Source organism: Fulvia fulva, chromosome 3 (genome assembly GCF_020509005.1).
Source record: "Fulvia fulva chromosome 3, complete sequence".
Taxonomy (NCBI): domain Eukaryota; kingdom Fungi; phylum Ascomycota; class Dothideomycetes; order Mycosphaerellales; family Mycosphaerellaceae; genus Fulvia; species Fulvia fulva.
This window is the reverse complement of record NC_063014.1, coordinates 2,416,341-2,430,402: the sequence shown is the minus strand read 5'-3', so window position 1 is coordinate 2,430,402 and position 14,062 is coordinate 2,416,341. Positions and strand designations below refer to the sequence as shown.

At 44.6% G+C, this 14,062-nt stretch overlaps 1 protein-coding gene across 1 annotated transcript; it reads left to right on the top strand.

Annotated features, from left to right (window-relative positions):
* Nucleotides 1–743: 743 nt before the first annotated feature.
* Nucleotides 744–2,036, top strand: CLAFUR5_08141 (uncharacterized protein; the record flags this gene model as incomplete). Its single annotated transcript, XM_047907289.1, has 3 exons — nucleotides 744–1,052; nucleotides 1,108–1,317; nucleotides 1,371–2,036. 3 exons carry the CDS (start codon nucleotides 744–746, stop codon nucleotides 2,034–2,036), a joined length of 1,185 nt encoding a protein of 394 aa, XP_047760015.1.
* Nucleotides 2,037–14,062: the final 12,026 nt, after the last annotated feature.

Genomic DNA, 14,062 nt, shown 5'->3' with positions numbered 1-14,062 from the left:
AGCACTGCCGATCAGTTCTCCATGGGGTTTGTTGGCTCAGATTATGAAGGCTCGACCGACGAGCATTTTGCCTAGGTGCTTCTCGTAAGATGTCTTGTCAATGGATGCTGACAGACTGTAGGAACAGTATGCTCCAAACCCTGAGTGCTAGCTCGACGACTGACAGCTCAGCACGAGCATGTCTAGCAGGGAACAAAGAAGTCTCAAGTCTCTGGGCGAGACTTTGAAAGGATCTCAAGGTAAAACTTTCGTCCGGGATCGTTGCGAATCGTGCCGGTGTCCGGTCGTCTAGTCTGACAACTTCCAAGGGACACAGCTAAGGGCTCTCGTCAGTCACTTCGAGACTGGCGAATAGTTGTGATGGAAAGAGATCCCTGCGAACAGCTGGTCGCTGGCCAGTCGGGCCATGCAAGAGTCTGCCCACGCCATCGACAGGTCTTCGCTGAAGTCTTTGCTGAAGCACAGCAGCTGTGCCACATCACTCGTTCGGTGCCGGGATCTGCACAACCTTTGTGATCGCCTTCGCTAGCTGCTTGGTATCAGCAAGGTGCCACTGATGCCTATTTCTTGGGCCCAAAGCATCGTGATACGTTAGCTAGGGCAACGGCTGTCGGGCCTTGGTGACATTCCGTCTGTTATCTGCGTCTTCACCTCGCGAAGAGGCATAACTTGCTGGACCTTCGTCCTTACAACCCAGTCCGTCGCATGAGCTGCTCTTGCAGCAAGGGCCCTGTTGACGAGAGATGTCGGCGATGCAAGAGCAACAGGTACTGCCGGAGGGACCCAGGAACTTCATCACCACGAGCCAGGACCATGGAGGCATCGCGCTCACGATCTGTACGCTTATGGCAACTTGGGTGGTGCTTTGCTTTGTTGTGAGGATGTATATGAGGGCGACTGTTAGTGGGCCTTTTGGACTGGATGATATTGTCTGCAGTGTTGCGACGGTCTTTGGGGTGATACAGATGATTGTGTCGGCATCGGCAATATCATTCGGGTTTGGGAAGGCTTTGGTGCTGTTGACGCCGGAGCAGATCGGGGCGGCCGAGAAGGTATGGATGAAGTTGTGGAGCGATGTTTTGTGGCTTGAGCTGATTGAAGGCATAGGCTGTCTACTACATTGTCACGGACACTCTGACGAAGTGCACTGTTGCATTACTGATTGCGCGCATCGTCTTTATCAAGAGCCGCGTCCAAGCTTGCTATGGTGTCGTGGCAGCGTCCTGCATCTGGGGCTTTGCTTCTTTCCTGGCAGAGGCAATTCGATGCACGAGATATGCGCCCTGGACGATTGTTGGCGATCAGTGCGGAAATCTGGTGAGTATATCAAATGTGGAGGAACATGTGAACTGACCACTGACAGTCAATAGCTCCTATCATGGCAAGTAATCACAGCCTTCAACATCCTCATCGAAGTCGCACTCCTGATGTTCCCCATATGGCTCGTGTGGGGACTACGAACAAACCTTTCGAGGAAGATCACCGTGGTCGTTGTATTCTGGCTGCGATTGCCAGTGGTCGTTGCTGCTGGGCTCCGGATACATTTCCTGGCCAAATCGATCGGCACGTCCGAGCCGCTGTTGAATGCTGTCATCCCGTTCTTCTGCATGAACATCGAAGTGCACTATTCACTCATGGCAGCGACAATGCCCACTCTCAAGCCCTTCGTGGGAGCCTTCAACACCGGCTGGGGCACATACGACAATCACGGAATTAGCGGGTACGGCGGGAGCAGTGGAGGGTCCTATGCTCTACATTCGTTGGAACGGAAGAATGGGAAGAAGGGTTCGACGCCGGTGAACCGAAGTCATGCCAGTGGGGAAGAAGGTGACGCTCTAAGGCCGAACTATGGGAAGAATGTCACGCATGTAAGATCAATACCGACGCCGACTAGGAGCTCGGGCGGGAGCGAGGAGATGATTATACGGCAGACTGTGACTTGTGAGGTCCATTATGAGGGGAGTGAGCAGGACGCGAAAGGGAGCCGGGTCACAAGTCGAGAGGGTGACTCGATTGATTATGTCAAGCTGTATTGAGCTGGAGACTGTCAGCCGCTTGCTACGCGTGAAGATACCCCATAACGAGCGACGCGCCTAAACTTCTACAAGGGATGGTCGAGAATCCGGGCGGTAAATCCCTGGAATGACCGACACAAGATGGCTGGCGCGTGGACCGTGCTGGGCTTGTGGTATGGACAGGATGCACAGAGCGAGAGCACGGGATATTCAACGACTTCCTCGAAGACATTGCTACAAGCCACGACAGTCCCATCAAACATGGGTCCCCAAAGGCGGAAGCAGCTGGTACTGGCTACGATACGACGAGGCCCGGCCTTTGGAAACATGATATATCCTGGACGATGGATTGTACAGCGTCTTGAAGCGTGAGGACGCCTTTGCTCGGCTCGCTTCCGCTGAAATAGGACGAGTGGTTCTCCGATACCCTGGCATCAATGCAAAATCGGAGTTGAGTCCAGCGTAGCGCCCAGGTATGGTCAGACGCTAGAATGACAGGAATGGTGAAGCTCGTGAAGGAGGTGACTCGCAGCATTTCGGTCAGTCGAGCCGCTGGCAGCACAAAACGGTGGAACAATGGTACTGCGATGCTCGTGCTCAGGAATCTCACCATCGAGACAGTGCCGAGCAGCTTGGAAGACTCAGGATTGCACGTGCTGTACAGCTTCCGTCCTCAGCGCACTGGAGGATGTCAACAAGCCCGATGGACCAAGGACTGTTCACAAGGCTGATGGCCGCTCATACTGCTGTAACGGATGGCCTTTGCAATCCTGGCGTGCCGAGTCAAACAATTGGGAAACTCGATATGAGGGTCCGGCGTCGCGCCACGCCTCGCGCAGATCGCTGTATCCACGCATCGCTCTAGTACGCCGGCAGATTGAAGCGACGATGTTTGTGGTGAAGACGACGACGCGCTTGCCGGCAACAAACTTTGCTCACAGCCCGATGTGGGAGGAAAGCCTTGCAACAAAGCTTCGTTGTCACTGACATGTTAAAGGACATGCGGATGACCCATTTTGACGTTCGTCATGACACCTTGCAGTGTTGCGTGATCACTCATGCATCGCAAGACTCTCCAAATCATATCTGGTACAGATTTGGACGAAGTGAAAGCGTGGGTATTCAACATGGAAGCTGAATCTCTACAGCCACCTGGACCAACAGAACGAAGGACGGTCATACTTCTGGTATATCGTACCGTTCGCAGCAGATCATGACACCCCCAAATGAACCCCCCGCTACACCCGGCCCTAACGTATCACCCGATGTTACGAGAAATCACAAGGAAACCACGACCCGGCCGCTGTTGACTCTTGTTCCTGGTATCATCCTACATGATGTGGCTGAGCACGGCCATGCGGCTCTGAAATGTCATGTAACAGTCTCAAGATATTCAGCTAGGATAATGCGTCTTCTAGCCCTGGAAGCCTCTCCAGTGACGCGATATGAGCTGTTGATCATTGCCCCACGCGCCACAGGCAGGATGTTCCTGCCCAGATGCAAATGAGCTGATGGGCATGATGAGGACGTCTCCCAACAGCCGTGGCTCGTCGATGTTCGAGAGTCTCGGTAGTCGACCTACCCATCTGCAACGACAAAGCTTCCAGGACAGACTTGGTGAAGACGTGCGGTCCTGTTGAGTCCAGAACATCGTCGGTAGTGTGAGCCACGATCCTCGTGTTGTTGGCGCCGAGTTCCTCCAGCTTCGTCAGGGTGCTCTCCACGATGTGTCTGATGACAGGATGGTCTGGCTTGGACATCAGAGACCACTGACATGTCTGAGCTAAGGTCAACATGTCGGCCCGAACTTCCTGGCCTCGTGCATCGTACTCAACACCAAACACGACGTTGGTCCGATTGAGGAGATGAGCCGGCACCCAGTCCCTGACTGGCCTCTTACAGTCGGTGTCCATATCAGACTACGCTCCACGCTCGGCGAGAAGTGTCAAGTACCGACTCATATCGGCTCGCAGGATGTTGTCGTCCAACCGCTCGAACGTCTGCACGATCATCGCCTCGCTCTTGAAGTGTTGCTGCACATAGGTCGTAGCTGACTCGCTCGTGAGCAGTTCGTACTACCGACCGCTATGCCTGCAATTGCTCCTGTCGTAAGATTACCCGTTGAAGTTGAAGTTGATGATGATGATGAGTCCGAAGCTTCCTCTGTGGTCTGATCTGTTTCGGACTCGGTAGTGGAAGCATCAACGATCGTATCATTGTTCACTGTCGGGTGTGTTGACCATATACCACCGACTGCTAAGGGTCGACTGTCATCAGTGACATTGGCTTGCCACAAAGTGTACGTTTCTGCGTCATAGTCGACCAAGAGACAGGCCGAGGAGAGAAAGCCTTGACCGATGAGCGGGACATTGTTTGCGTTGATGGCTATCCGAAGATGATGTTTTGATGATGAGATACGCCATGTTTCTCAATGATGACACAGACCAATGAGCTTGATGGATCAGATCGTAGCCTTTCGATACTCGCCAACGTGATGCTCGGAGGTACAGTAGACTGCCACACAACTCCTTCATATGAAAGCCTAGCCAAGATCGTTCACGTCGCTTCCTGTAGACTGTATTCGAAGAGACAGAAGGGTCGGGACGAATTCTGACCGGGGTTACCAAACTTCAAGATTCTATAGTAATACACTACTACTACCTCATTTCTCTATATATAACTAGCAGTCCTATCATGTTTATTAAGTGTTTATCTAATGCGCCTAAAGTTATTGTATCTATTAATCTAGTTAGGCCGTCGTATTTACTACTATCGTAAGTTACGTAAGCCTTTAAAGTGTAAGCCCGTATCTTCTCGTTACTACTTCTACTTCTACTAGATTATTTAACTACTAATAAACCTATTATATAACGCCTATTAGACTTCTTACTACCGCCTACGCTACTAGTCGATATACCTTTTAATATATAGAAAGAGTAGGACAAGTAGTTCTTAGACGAAGAGACGGAATACGAGTCTAAGAAAGAGTAGGATTTACCCGGATATCCTTAAACCTATAATCCTATAGAAGACGTATTAGAGCGCGATAGTAGACGGTAGACGATATAGTTAGAGCCTTAATATATTAACGTGCTTTACTACTAAGCGGGCTATACTACCGAGCGGGCTACTTTTACTAAGAACTATACTACTTCTACTTTAATTACGACGGTATCTTAACACGACGACATCCTATAGAATCGTTACTAGGAGGACAATTCCTCTTTAGATTCTTCGCTATCTAGCGAGTCTACTTAATAGGTACGTACGTTATACCCCGACTCGCTATATCGCTTATAGCGTCGTAGCCTTAGTACTAGCCGAACACTATCTAGCGACTCTCTACTTACTTCCTACCTCCTAGTATCCTCTAGAGGTATCAATTACGACGCTTTATCGAAGGTTAGAGACCCTCTAGACTGAATGTACTTACGCTTTCGTACTTTCCGCTATATAAGGGCCTCGTTAGACTTACGTAGCTTACTAATCTCGCTTCGTATAAGAGCTATCTAATACGCTATCTCTCTACTCCCTCTCTATTGCCCTATTGAACGACCTTCCTCTTTCTACTACGCCTTTCTAAACCCGTAACGACGCTCTAAGACGTAATAATACCTATTATAAACCCTGTCTTATCGAAGTTATAGGTGTCCTAGTTAAGGATACTATACTTCTCCTTTATATTATGTACAAGTAAGAACCACTTCTCGATAACGTCTAGATCTTCTATTAGGGCTCGCTAACGATCGTATCTACGAGTTATACGAACCTATAGCTCACGATACCGCCTAATAAACCTATCTATTTAATTAAGACTAGCGGGCTTAAGACCCTTCTCCTATAGTAAGAAATCGGCTATTACTTATATACTAGCCTTTTATAGCGGGAAACCTCTAAGATCTAGCTCGAGTATATACTTAAGTATTACCCTCTCTTCTAGCTCTATAAGCTTCTTCGAATTGGGCTCGTAGTCACCCCGAGGAGGTCGTCTATTTAATCGATACCCTAGTATAGTTTAAGACGCGTCGTATACCTTTATAGCAAGTCGATTCGTAATTATCGCGTCGCGTTTCGTGGCCTAGACAGCTAAGGTCAGTTTAGCCTCGTTTAAAGACAATATACGCTATAATAGTAGTTATATAGCTATATCTATAGAAGTGGTACAGTTCTTAATAAAAGTAGCCCGCTCGGTAGTATAGCCCGCTTAGTAGTAAAGTACGTTAGTAGTAATATTACTAGTAATAACCTAAAGTACTAGTAAGCTAGGAATACTAGTAAGCTAGGTGTTACGGCCCTAGGCCTAGTGAATAGACAGCTAGCACGTAGGTCACGTGACCGCGCGCACTAGCGTGACACCTCGGCTTATATATAGCCTCGGCGTACCTCGCGCTCCTCTTTCCTACGTACCTAGCTACTTTGTATCAATACGACTATAAACCGCTATACTAGGAATTTTGTCTTAGTATAACTAACTTCTTAATTATCCTACTATATCTTAATAATATAATATATAATTATCTAATAAAGAAGGTAGAATTGCTCTTACCCTCTCTACCTATCATTAGGGCCAATTTCTAAGTCTCCTACGCGTAGCTATAGTATATTACGTACCTTATTCGACGCTAACTAGCCGGTACTACGGAGTTACTCCTCGCGTCGATACTCGCCCTATATAGTATAAGCTTACATTAACCGAAGAATAGACGATTATTCGATATATCCTCGACCTCGATTCGCGAGGATTCGCGCCTAGTTCAAGCTTATATAAGAGACGAGATCGACCGTTAAACCGAGGCTATCGACAAGGACTATCTATTCGATAGCCCTTATTAAGACGAGTAATTCAATTAAGTAGTAGCGACTCGCCTACGCTAGCGGCGGCGTAATCGTAGTATAAAGAACCCTAATACTAAGGCTCCGTTCTCCTAACGGTAGACCCTTTAATTACGGAGTTACGAAGGATAACTTCCTAATTAGGAAGCGCGGACCTTACTCTAAATAGTAGTAGAGAATAGTAACTAACGAGAGCTATAGCCTTATAAACATTCTATACTAAGAGCTTCACCGGGGAACAAACTAAGGAAAAACCTAGGATATAAGCTACGGCCTACTATATAGAAAGTAGAGGCTAACGACAAATAATATAGCGTAGACGACCCTATATACGGAGGCGGAAAACTTACTAGGGGATACTAAATACCTAGCCCGGGTATATAAGAACACTATAGTATAGCTACTAGGAGCGCTAAAAGCGCTATTATACTAAATCCCAAAGACAGTCTTATAAGTAATATAGAAGGTAGCCTAAAAACTAACTAAATAGGTAAGAGTAGTAGTAGGTAAGAATTAACCTCCTACGAAGGCAAGTAATACGGTACGCCTATATATTACTAATCCGGCGGAGAAACAAGAAATCGTAGCCCTAATAAGTAAGGAGATTGTCGATAGAATCGGCTAGAAGGAGGTAGTTAGAGCGAAGGTAGAGGTAATAGGCGTAGTAAGACTCTTTACCGTATAAGAGTCTAATAGACAAAAACTCGAGACCTATAAGGAGTAGACTACTAAAGTCGCGAAGTCGGTACGAGTCTCCTACTAATAGTATACCGTTATCGCCTACGGGGTCCCTAGGACATTTAAGGTCGAAGACCTTCCCTAACTCTAAGTATAGAACTAGAATATATCCCTAAGAGTACGACTAATAAAGGCGGTATAGTTATATAAGATAGTAGACCGAGAGAAGACGTATTTATCGCTTACTATCTAGGTAGAGACAGCGGAACAAGCTAACTACATACTAGATAATAGGCTATTCTAGAACTACGAGAGAATAGACACGGAGATCTATTAGAGTAGCTATAGGGTACTATAGTGCTTCTAATACTAACAGTACGGTTATATAGCCCTAAAATACGGGGAGAAGACCCTAAGGTGTCCTTACTACGTAGGCCTATACTAGGGAAGGGAATGCCTAAAAAAGGAGAGTAGGTATATATACTACGGCCGAAGGTACCTAGCGTATTTAAACTAATGCCTAGCTAGAATAGTAGTATAAGAACGAGCGAGATAAGTAAGGATCTCTATACTAGCTAGGTACCCCTAACAATAGTAGGAGGGACCTACTATATATAAGGGCTTCGAGCCGAGTAAGAGGAAGAGGGTAGAAGAGACAAATAAGGGAACCTAACCTTATACGTATCTACCTCCCGGTAGGCCTCGACACCTTAACCGGGCTACTAATAAACTAGGCTAAATACAAATCTTTAGGGCGCCCTAGCGGTCCTAGGGCTAGCCGGATAGCGGGATATAGACTTAGGAGACATAGTATATTAGTACGGAAATAGACCTTACGGATAACAAATAATACTATACGACGACATTACTATCGTATAGTATAACGTAAACAAAAGTAGGGACAAGGTCTAGCGCTACTTTCTATAAGAGCTAGACCCGCTACGGTACTACGTTATTACGGTATAGGAACTATAGATCAACCCCTACGTAGGACTCCTAGCTACTTATAATGACCGGAGATACTATACCGTAATCGCGGGCGAACGAGGCGTTATCCTAAGGATATATATATACGTAAGTAAGACTATAGACCTTAAGTCGTAGAAGGTTATACTACCGTAGTAGAGTAATCTAGGAGACATAATATTAATCTAGATCGATACGACATAAGGCTCTACCTAGATCTATAACGTCTATAACCCGCTACCGTAGGGTCGAACGAGTAGGGAACTAGGAACCCTCGCCTACCTAGAGCGGACCCTAAGATAAGATACGAAGTAAGTACTCCTCGGCGACTTTAACCTCTACTACCTATAGTAGGGACTCGACTTTACTCCCCCGTACGCGTTCCTAGGAGGAAGCTATATAATATAACCGTACGCTACGGAATAGCCTTAGTAACCCTAAAGGGAAAAGAGACGTAGAAGGCCCGTATTAGTATAAGTATAATTGACCTATACTTTCTATTACGAGAACTTAAAGAGAGACTAGTCTAATGCCGACCGAGCTACGTACTAGAGGCCTCCTTAGACTATATCCCTATTTAAACGACGCTAGGGGTAAAGGCGATAGAGGAGCTAGTAAGTAAACTACGCTATAACTAGAAGAAGGTACGCTAGAACGATATAAGAGACTTGTTAAACAGGTATAATATATATATATATATATATACGGAAGTCAGGACACGTAATAGGGAAGGAGGAAGGACTAATATAGTATACGAAGGTATATAGTAGAACGGTATTTAGTACTAAAGGTATCTCTACTATCGGTATAGAGACTACGTCTCTTATACCTATATAGAGGGATATTACTCTAGTCCTAGTTCTGTTTTACTACGCCTTATCGGTTTTACCTATATCTTATCCTACGACGGTAGTTCCTCCGATAGTCTCGTACTAACTAGCTAAGCGACTTTAGGTCCTCTAAGTCGCTCCTACTATTCGTACGGTGTCTCGGTAGTATTGCCGTACTATTGTCTCGACTAGCTTAGTATATACTAAGTTAGTCTTAGTACCGTACGATATGCCTACTAACCTATATTCGTAATTAGACTTCCTAATAGCGAACCTATTATAGTATAGGGAACTCGAGACGATAGCCTAGCTAGATTAAGTAGCGGAATAGATTACCTCGGTTATATAGTAGGTAGTAGAACAATATACGCCGTTACTCCGGCCCTTAACGTAGTAGAAGGCCTTCTAGACCCCGAAATACTCTACGAAGGTAAAGGAGGCTAGAAGGGCAAGGCGATAGTAGACGAAGGAGTATACCTAAGAGGCGTAGGAGTAATACTATCGCGCGATATAACAGAAGAAGGTATAGATACGACGTAATAAGCTATAGGACTAGAGAGCGACGATCGGGCTCGTTATAGAACACTCGGAATAGATATAGAGACTAACTAAATAGGTACGACTACCTAAAGAGTAACGAACCCCTCACTTCCCTCTAATTATAGACCGCGAAGGGATTGCCTAGACTACGCTCCGGGGTAAGGCAAAAGTATTAGCCGACTATTTCTTTTCGACGTAAGTAGAGGCAGACCTTACGGACATCGACCCGAGTATATATCCGGAACTCCTAGACATAGATTAGGCGGTTAGCTCTAATATAGTAATAGGAGTTATAAGTAAGCTAAAAGAACGAAAAGCCCTAGGCCTAGATAGGTTACTAAACCTACTACTAAAAGAGTATAGAGAAGAGATCGCGCCGAGCCTTATAACCCTATTTACCGCGTACCTACGGCTAGGGTATTACCCGAAGCCGTATAGAGGGTCTATAACAGTAGTACTACGTAAGCTATAGAAGGAGGACTATACTTAGCTTAAATCGTATAGGCTAATTGTACTTCTAAATACGATAGAGAAGGTCCTAGAGAAGATAGTAGCCTAGAGACTTACGTAGCTAGCCGAGGACAACCACGTACTCCTAGTAATATAGATAGGGGGAAGAAGCTAGCGATCGATACTAATAGTAATAGAGCTAATCACGGAGTAAATTTAGACCCTCTAGTACTATAGTAGGAACCGAGCGGCGTCCTTACTATCCCTCGACATTATAGGAGCCTTCGATAACGTCTTATACTAAAGGCTAATATATATCCTATAATCGAAAGGCATCCCCTAGTAGGTAACGAAGTTCGTCTACTCCTTTCTCTAGGAACGGACGACATACCTAGTCCTAGGGAGGTATACGTCCGACCCGGTAAAGGTAGAGGCTAGAATACCTTAGGGATCTACTCTCTCCTCTTCTCTATTTCTAATATTTATGTCTGATCTAGTCCCCCTACTTACCTCTCTATAAACCTTAGTATTAGGATTCGTAGACAATATAAACATTCTAGCCTAGTTAGACTCGATAGAGAAGAACTGTCGCCTCCTTAAAGATAGGTATAAGAAATATAAGGAGTAGGTAAAGAAGTATAGTACCCGGTTCGCTCCCGAAAAGTACTAGCTTATATACTTTAGTAAAGCGAGAACGTACTATAATACAAAGGCGGCGGTAAGAATCTACGGCTACGAGACTAAGCTATTAGCGGAGCTACGAGTACTAGGGATCTAGCTCGACCTAAAGCTAAGCTAGAACGTAAAGATTAAGAAAGCCTAGAGTCGAGCGTAAGTTAACGAAGCCTCGATAAAGAGGCTTACGGCGTCTATATAGAGAGTAATATTCGATAAGGTAAGGGTAATATATAAGGCGATCGTTAAACTAGCTATATTATACGGGGCACAGATTTAGGGTATAGGAGGCGTAGGTAGGTAATCTATATAGTATACTAGGGGTATATAAGATAACGTTAATAAGTACGATAGAAATAGAGACGGAAACACTACTAATCGACTAATATATCCGGGGAATAAGAATCTAATACGCGGTAAAGACGACAGATTACCTAGTATAAACTATAATCTAGGAGGTAAAGAATAAGATAGAAAGCCGCTACCGGAGAGGGGCCGGATATAGGACAAGTTAAAAAAAGGATGACCTTACTACCTTTACGGCCGTATAGATATGTACCGAATAGCTAGTACGAAAAGAGGAGGAGCGTAGGGCTCGCTAGGCCGGCGGGAGTAAGGCTAAGACCTAAAGCCTAGCGGAATAGATAGCGAGCTACCTATAGGAGTAGGACTAGAAAAGGAAGCCCCTAAGACAATAGGCCCGATAGTACTCCGAGCCTTCTAGAGACATAATTACTAGCTATATAGGAACCTAATAAGGGCCGAAGCAAGTATAGCGATCCAAATTAGGTCTAAATATATTAGATTAAGGGCCTCCCTATTTAGGAGACGCGTACTAGATATCTAAAGCCTAGCCTACTAGTATAGCTACCTATCGTAAAACCTAGAATATATACTACTATAATACCCGTAGTAGCGAGTAGTAGGGGAAATTAGAGGTACTAAGCGGAGAGGAGAGACTATAAGTCAATTGTTAGGGACAAAGGCAATATTCGCCGAATCTCTCGGTAGATACTTATAGTAGGGATACCTCTAGTAGTTAAGCCTAGCTAGTAAGACGGAGGAGTAGATAGACCAGAGGCGGAAGCTAGAGGGGTTGTAGATAGGGTAGTTATTAGGGTAGGCCTATAATACTAGTGTACCCTTAATAAGGGAAACCTAAGACGAGAACGAGGGGGAAAAGATAGGCGGGAAAGAGGAGGGGTTTTTACTAATACGGGTTCCCCTCTATATATACGAAAATAAGATAGTATAGCTATATAGGCTAGAGGGTACTATAATAGCTTAATAAAATATCTATCTATCTATATAAGAGACGATTACTAAGTATAGCGTATATAACAAGGATATCTATAACTTTAATAAGACGGGCTTTTAGATAGGCGTAATTAGCTCTATAAAAGTCGATACTAGCTCAGAACGACGCTCTCGCCCTACGGCTACTTAGCCTAGTAATAGAGAGTAGGTTATAATCATTTAGAGCATCTATACCGCTAGCTACTCGACCCCGCCCTTTATTATCTATAAAGGGCGCGTCCACATTTTAGTATAGTATAAAGAGGTAGATATACCGCGGAATTAGAAGCTTACGGTCTCCGAGAATAGATAGATAAATAACGTGCTTAGCCTCGAGTAGTTAAAGCACTTTAACGCGTATATAGAGGCGCGTTCTATAGGTAGCTATAGATTACTTATTTTAGACGGCTATAAGAGCTATTTAAACTAGGGTTTTAAGGACTACTATCTAGACTATAAGATCCTTACGCTCTATATACCGGCGTATTCGTTATATATCCTATAGCCTCTTAACGTAGTTTAGTTTACGCTGTTAAAGCTAAAGTACTTATAACGCGTCTTCTATATTAATAAAGAAACCTTTCTTCCGGTGTTTAAAGACGCGTTTTTCGACGTGTTTACCGCGTTAAACTATAAGAAGGCCTTTAAGGCTATAGGGTTAGTTCCTATTAACGCGTAAGTAGTACTTAATCGCCTTAATATACGCCTACGAACCCCGCTCGGACTAACCCCGCCTTAGACGACATTATAGTAGTCTTAAACTCTAAGTAATTCGAAGGAGTTTACGTTATAATCTACGCTTATATACGACGCTATACTAAGTAACTCTAAAACAGCTTATAATAGCTTCTATTAGCTTATAAAAGGTAGCGAAGTAATACTATAAGAGAATACGCTTCTTAGAGCTCGTAACTCTAAGCTTAAACGACAAGTTAAGACTCTTATAAAGCGCTAATCTCGTAAACAAAAGCGTCTCTAGTACGGCGGGGTCTTAGAGTATAGAGTTGGCTCGTTATAGGTAGTCGTCGAGTCGTTAAAGGCTATAGAACAGTTAAAGAAGAGTCGTAGGTCAGAGGGTACAAAAGAGGGCTAGCTAAGTAGACGACGGTATAGTAACTACGGTTAGACTAGCTATAACGTACGAACATACTAGGAAGACAAAGAGAACAATTCTGAATCGGATAAGAGTATTGAGTTCACTAGTTCTCTATCTAATAGTAGTGAAAACGATTAATAAAGAATACGAGTTAGTTATACTAAGACAAAATTCCTAGCTTACTAGTGTTCCTATCTTACTAGTACTTTATATTATATAAGCTATCTTAAGACTTTCCGTAGCGGGCTTATAAGCGTAGTACGGCGATATCCGTCCTAGTCTAGTAGTATTAGGACTAGAAACATCGTAGTAGGAATATAGTAGTACTATAATAGTAAAGTAGATAACGTACTTTACTACTAAGCGGGCTATACTACCGAGCGGGCTACTTTTACTAAGAACTGTACTACTTCTATAGATATAGCTATATAACTACTATTATAGCGTGTATTGTCTTCAAACGAGGCCAAATTGACCTTAGCTGTCTAGGCTACGAAACGCGACGCGATAATCACGAATTGACTTGCTATAAAGGTATACGACGCGTCTCGAACTATACTAGGGTATTGATTAAATAAACGACCTCCTCCGGGTGACTACGAGCCTAATTCGAAGAAGCTTATAAAGCTAGAAGAGAGGGTGATACTTGAGTATATACTCGAGCTAGATCTTAGAGGTTTCCC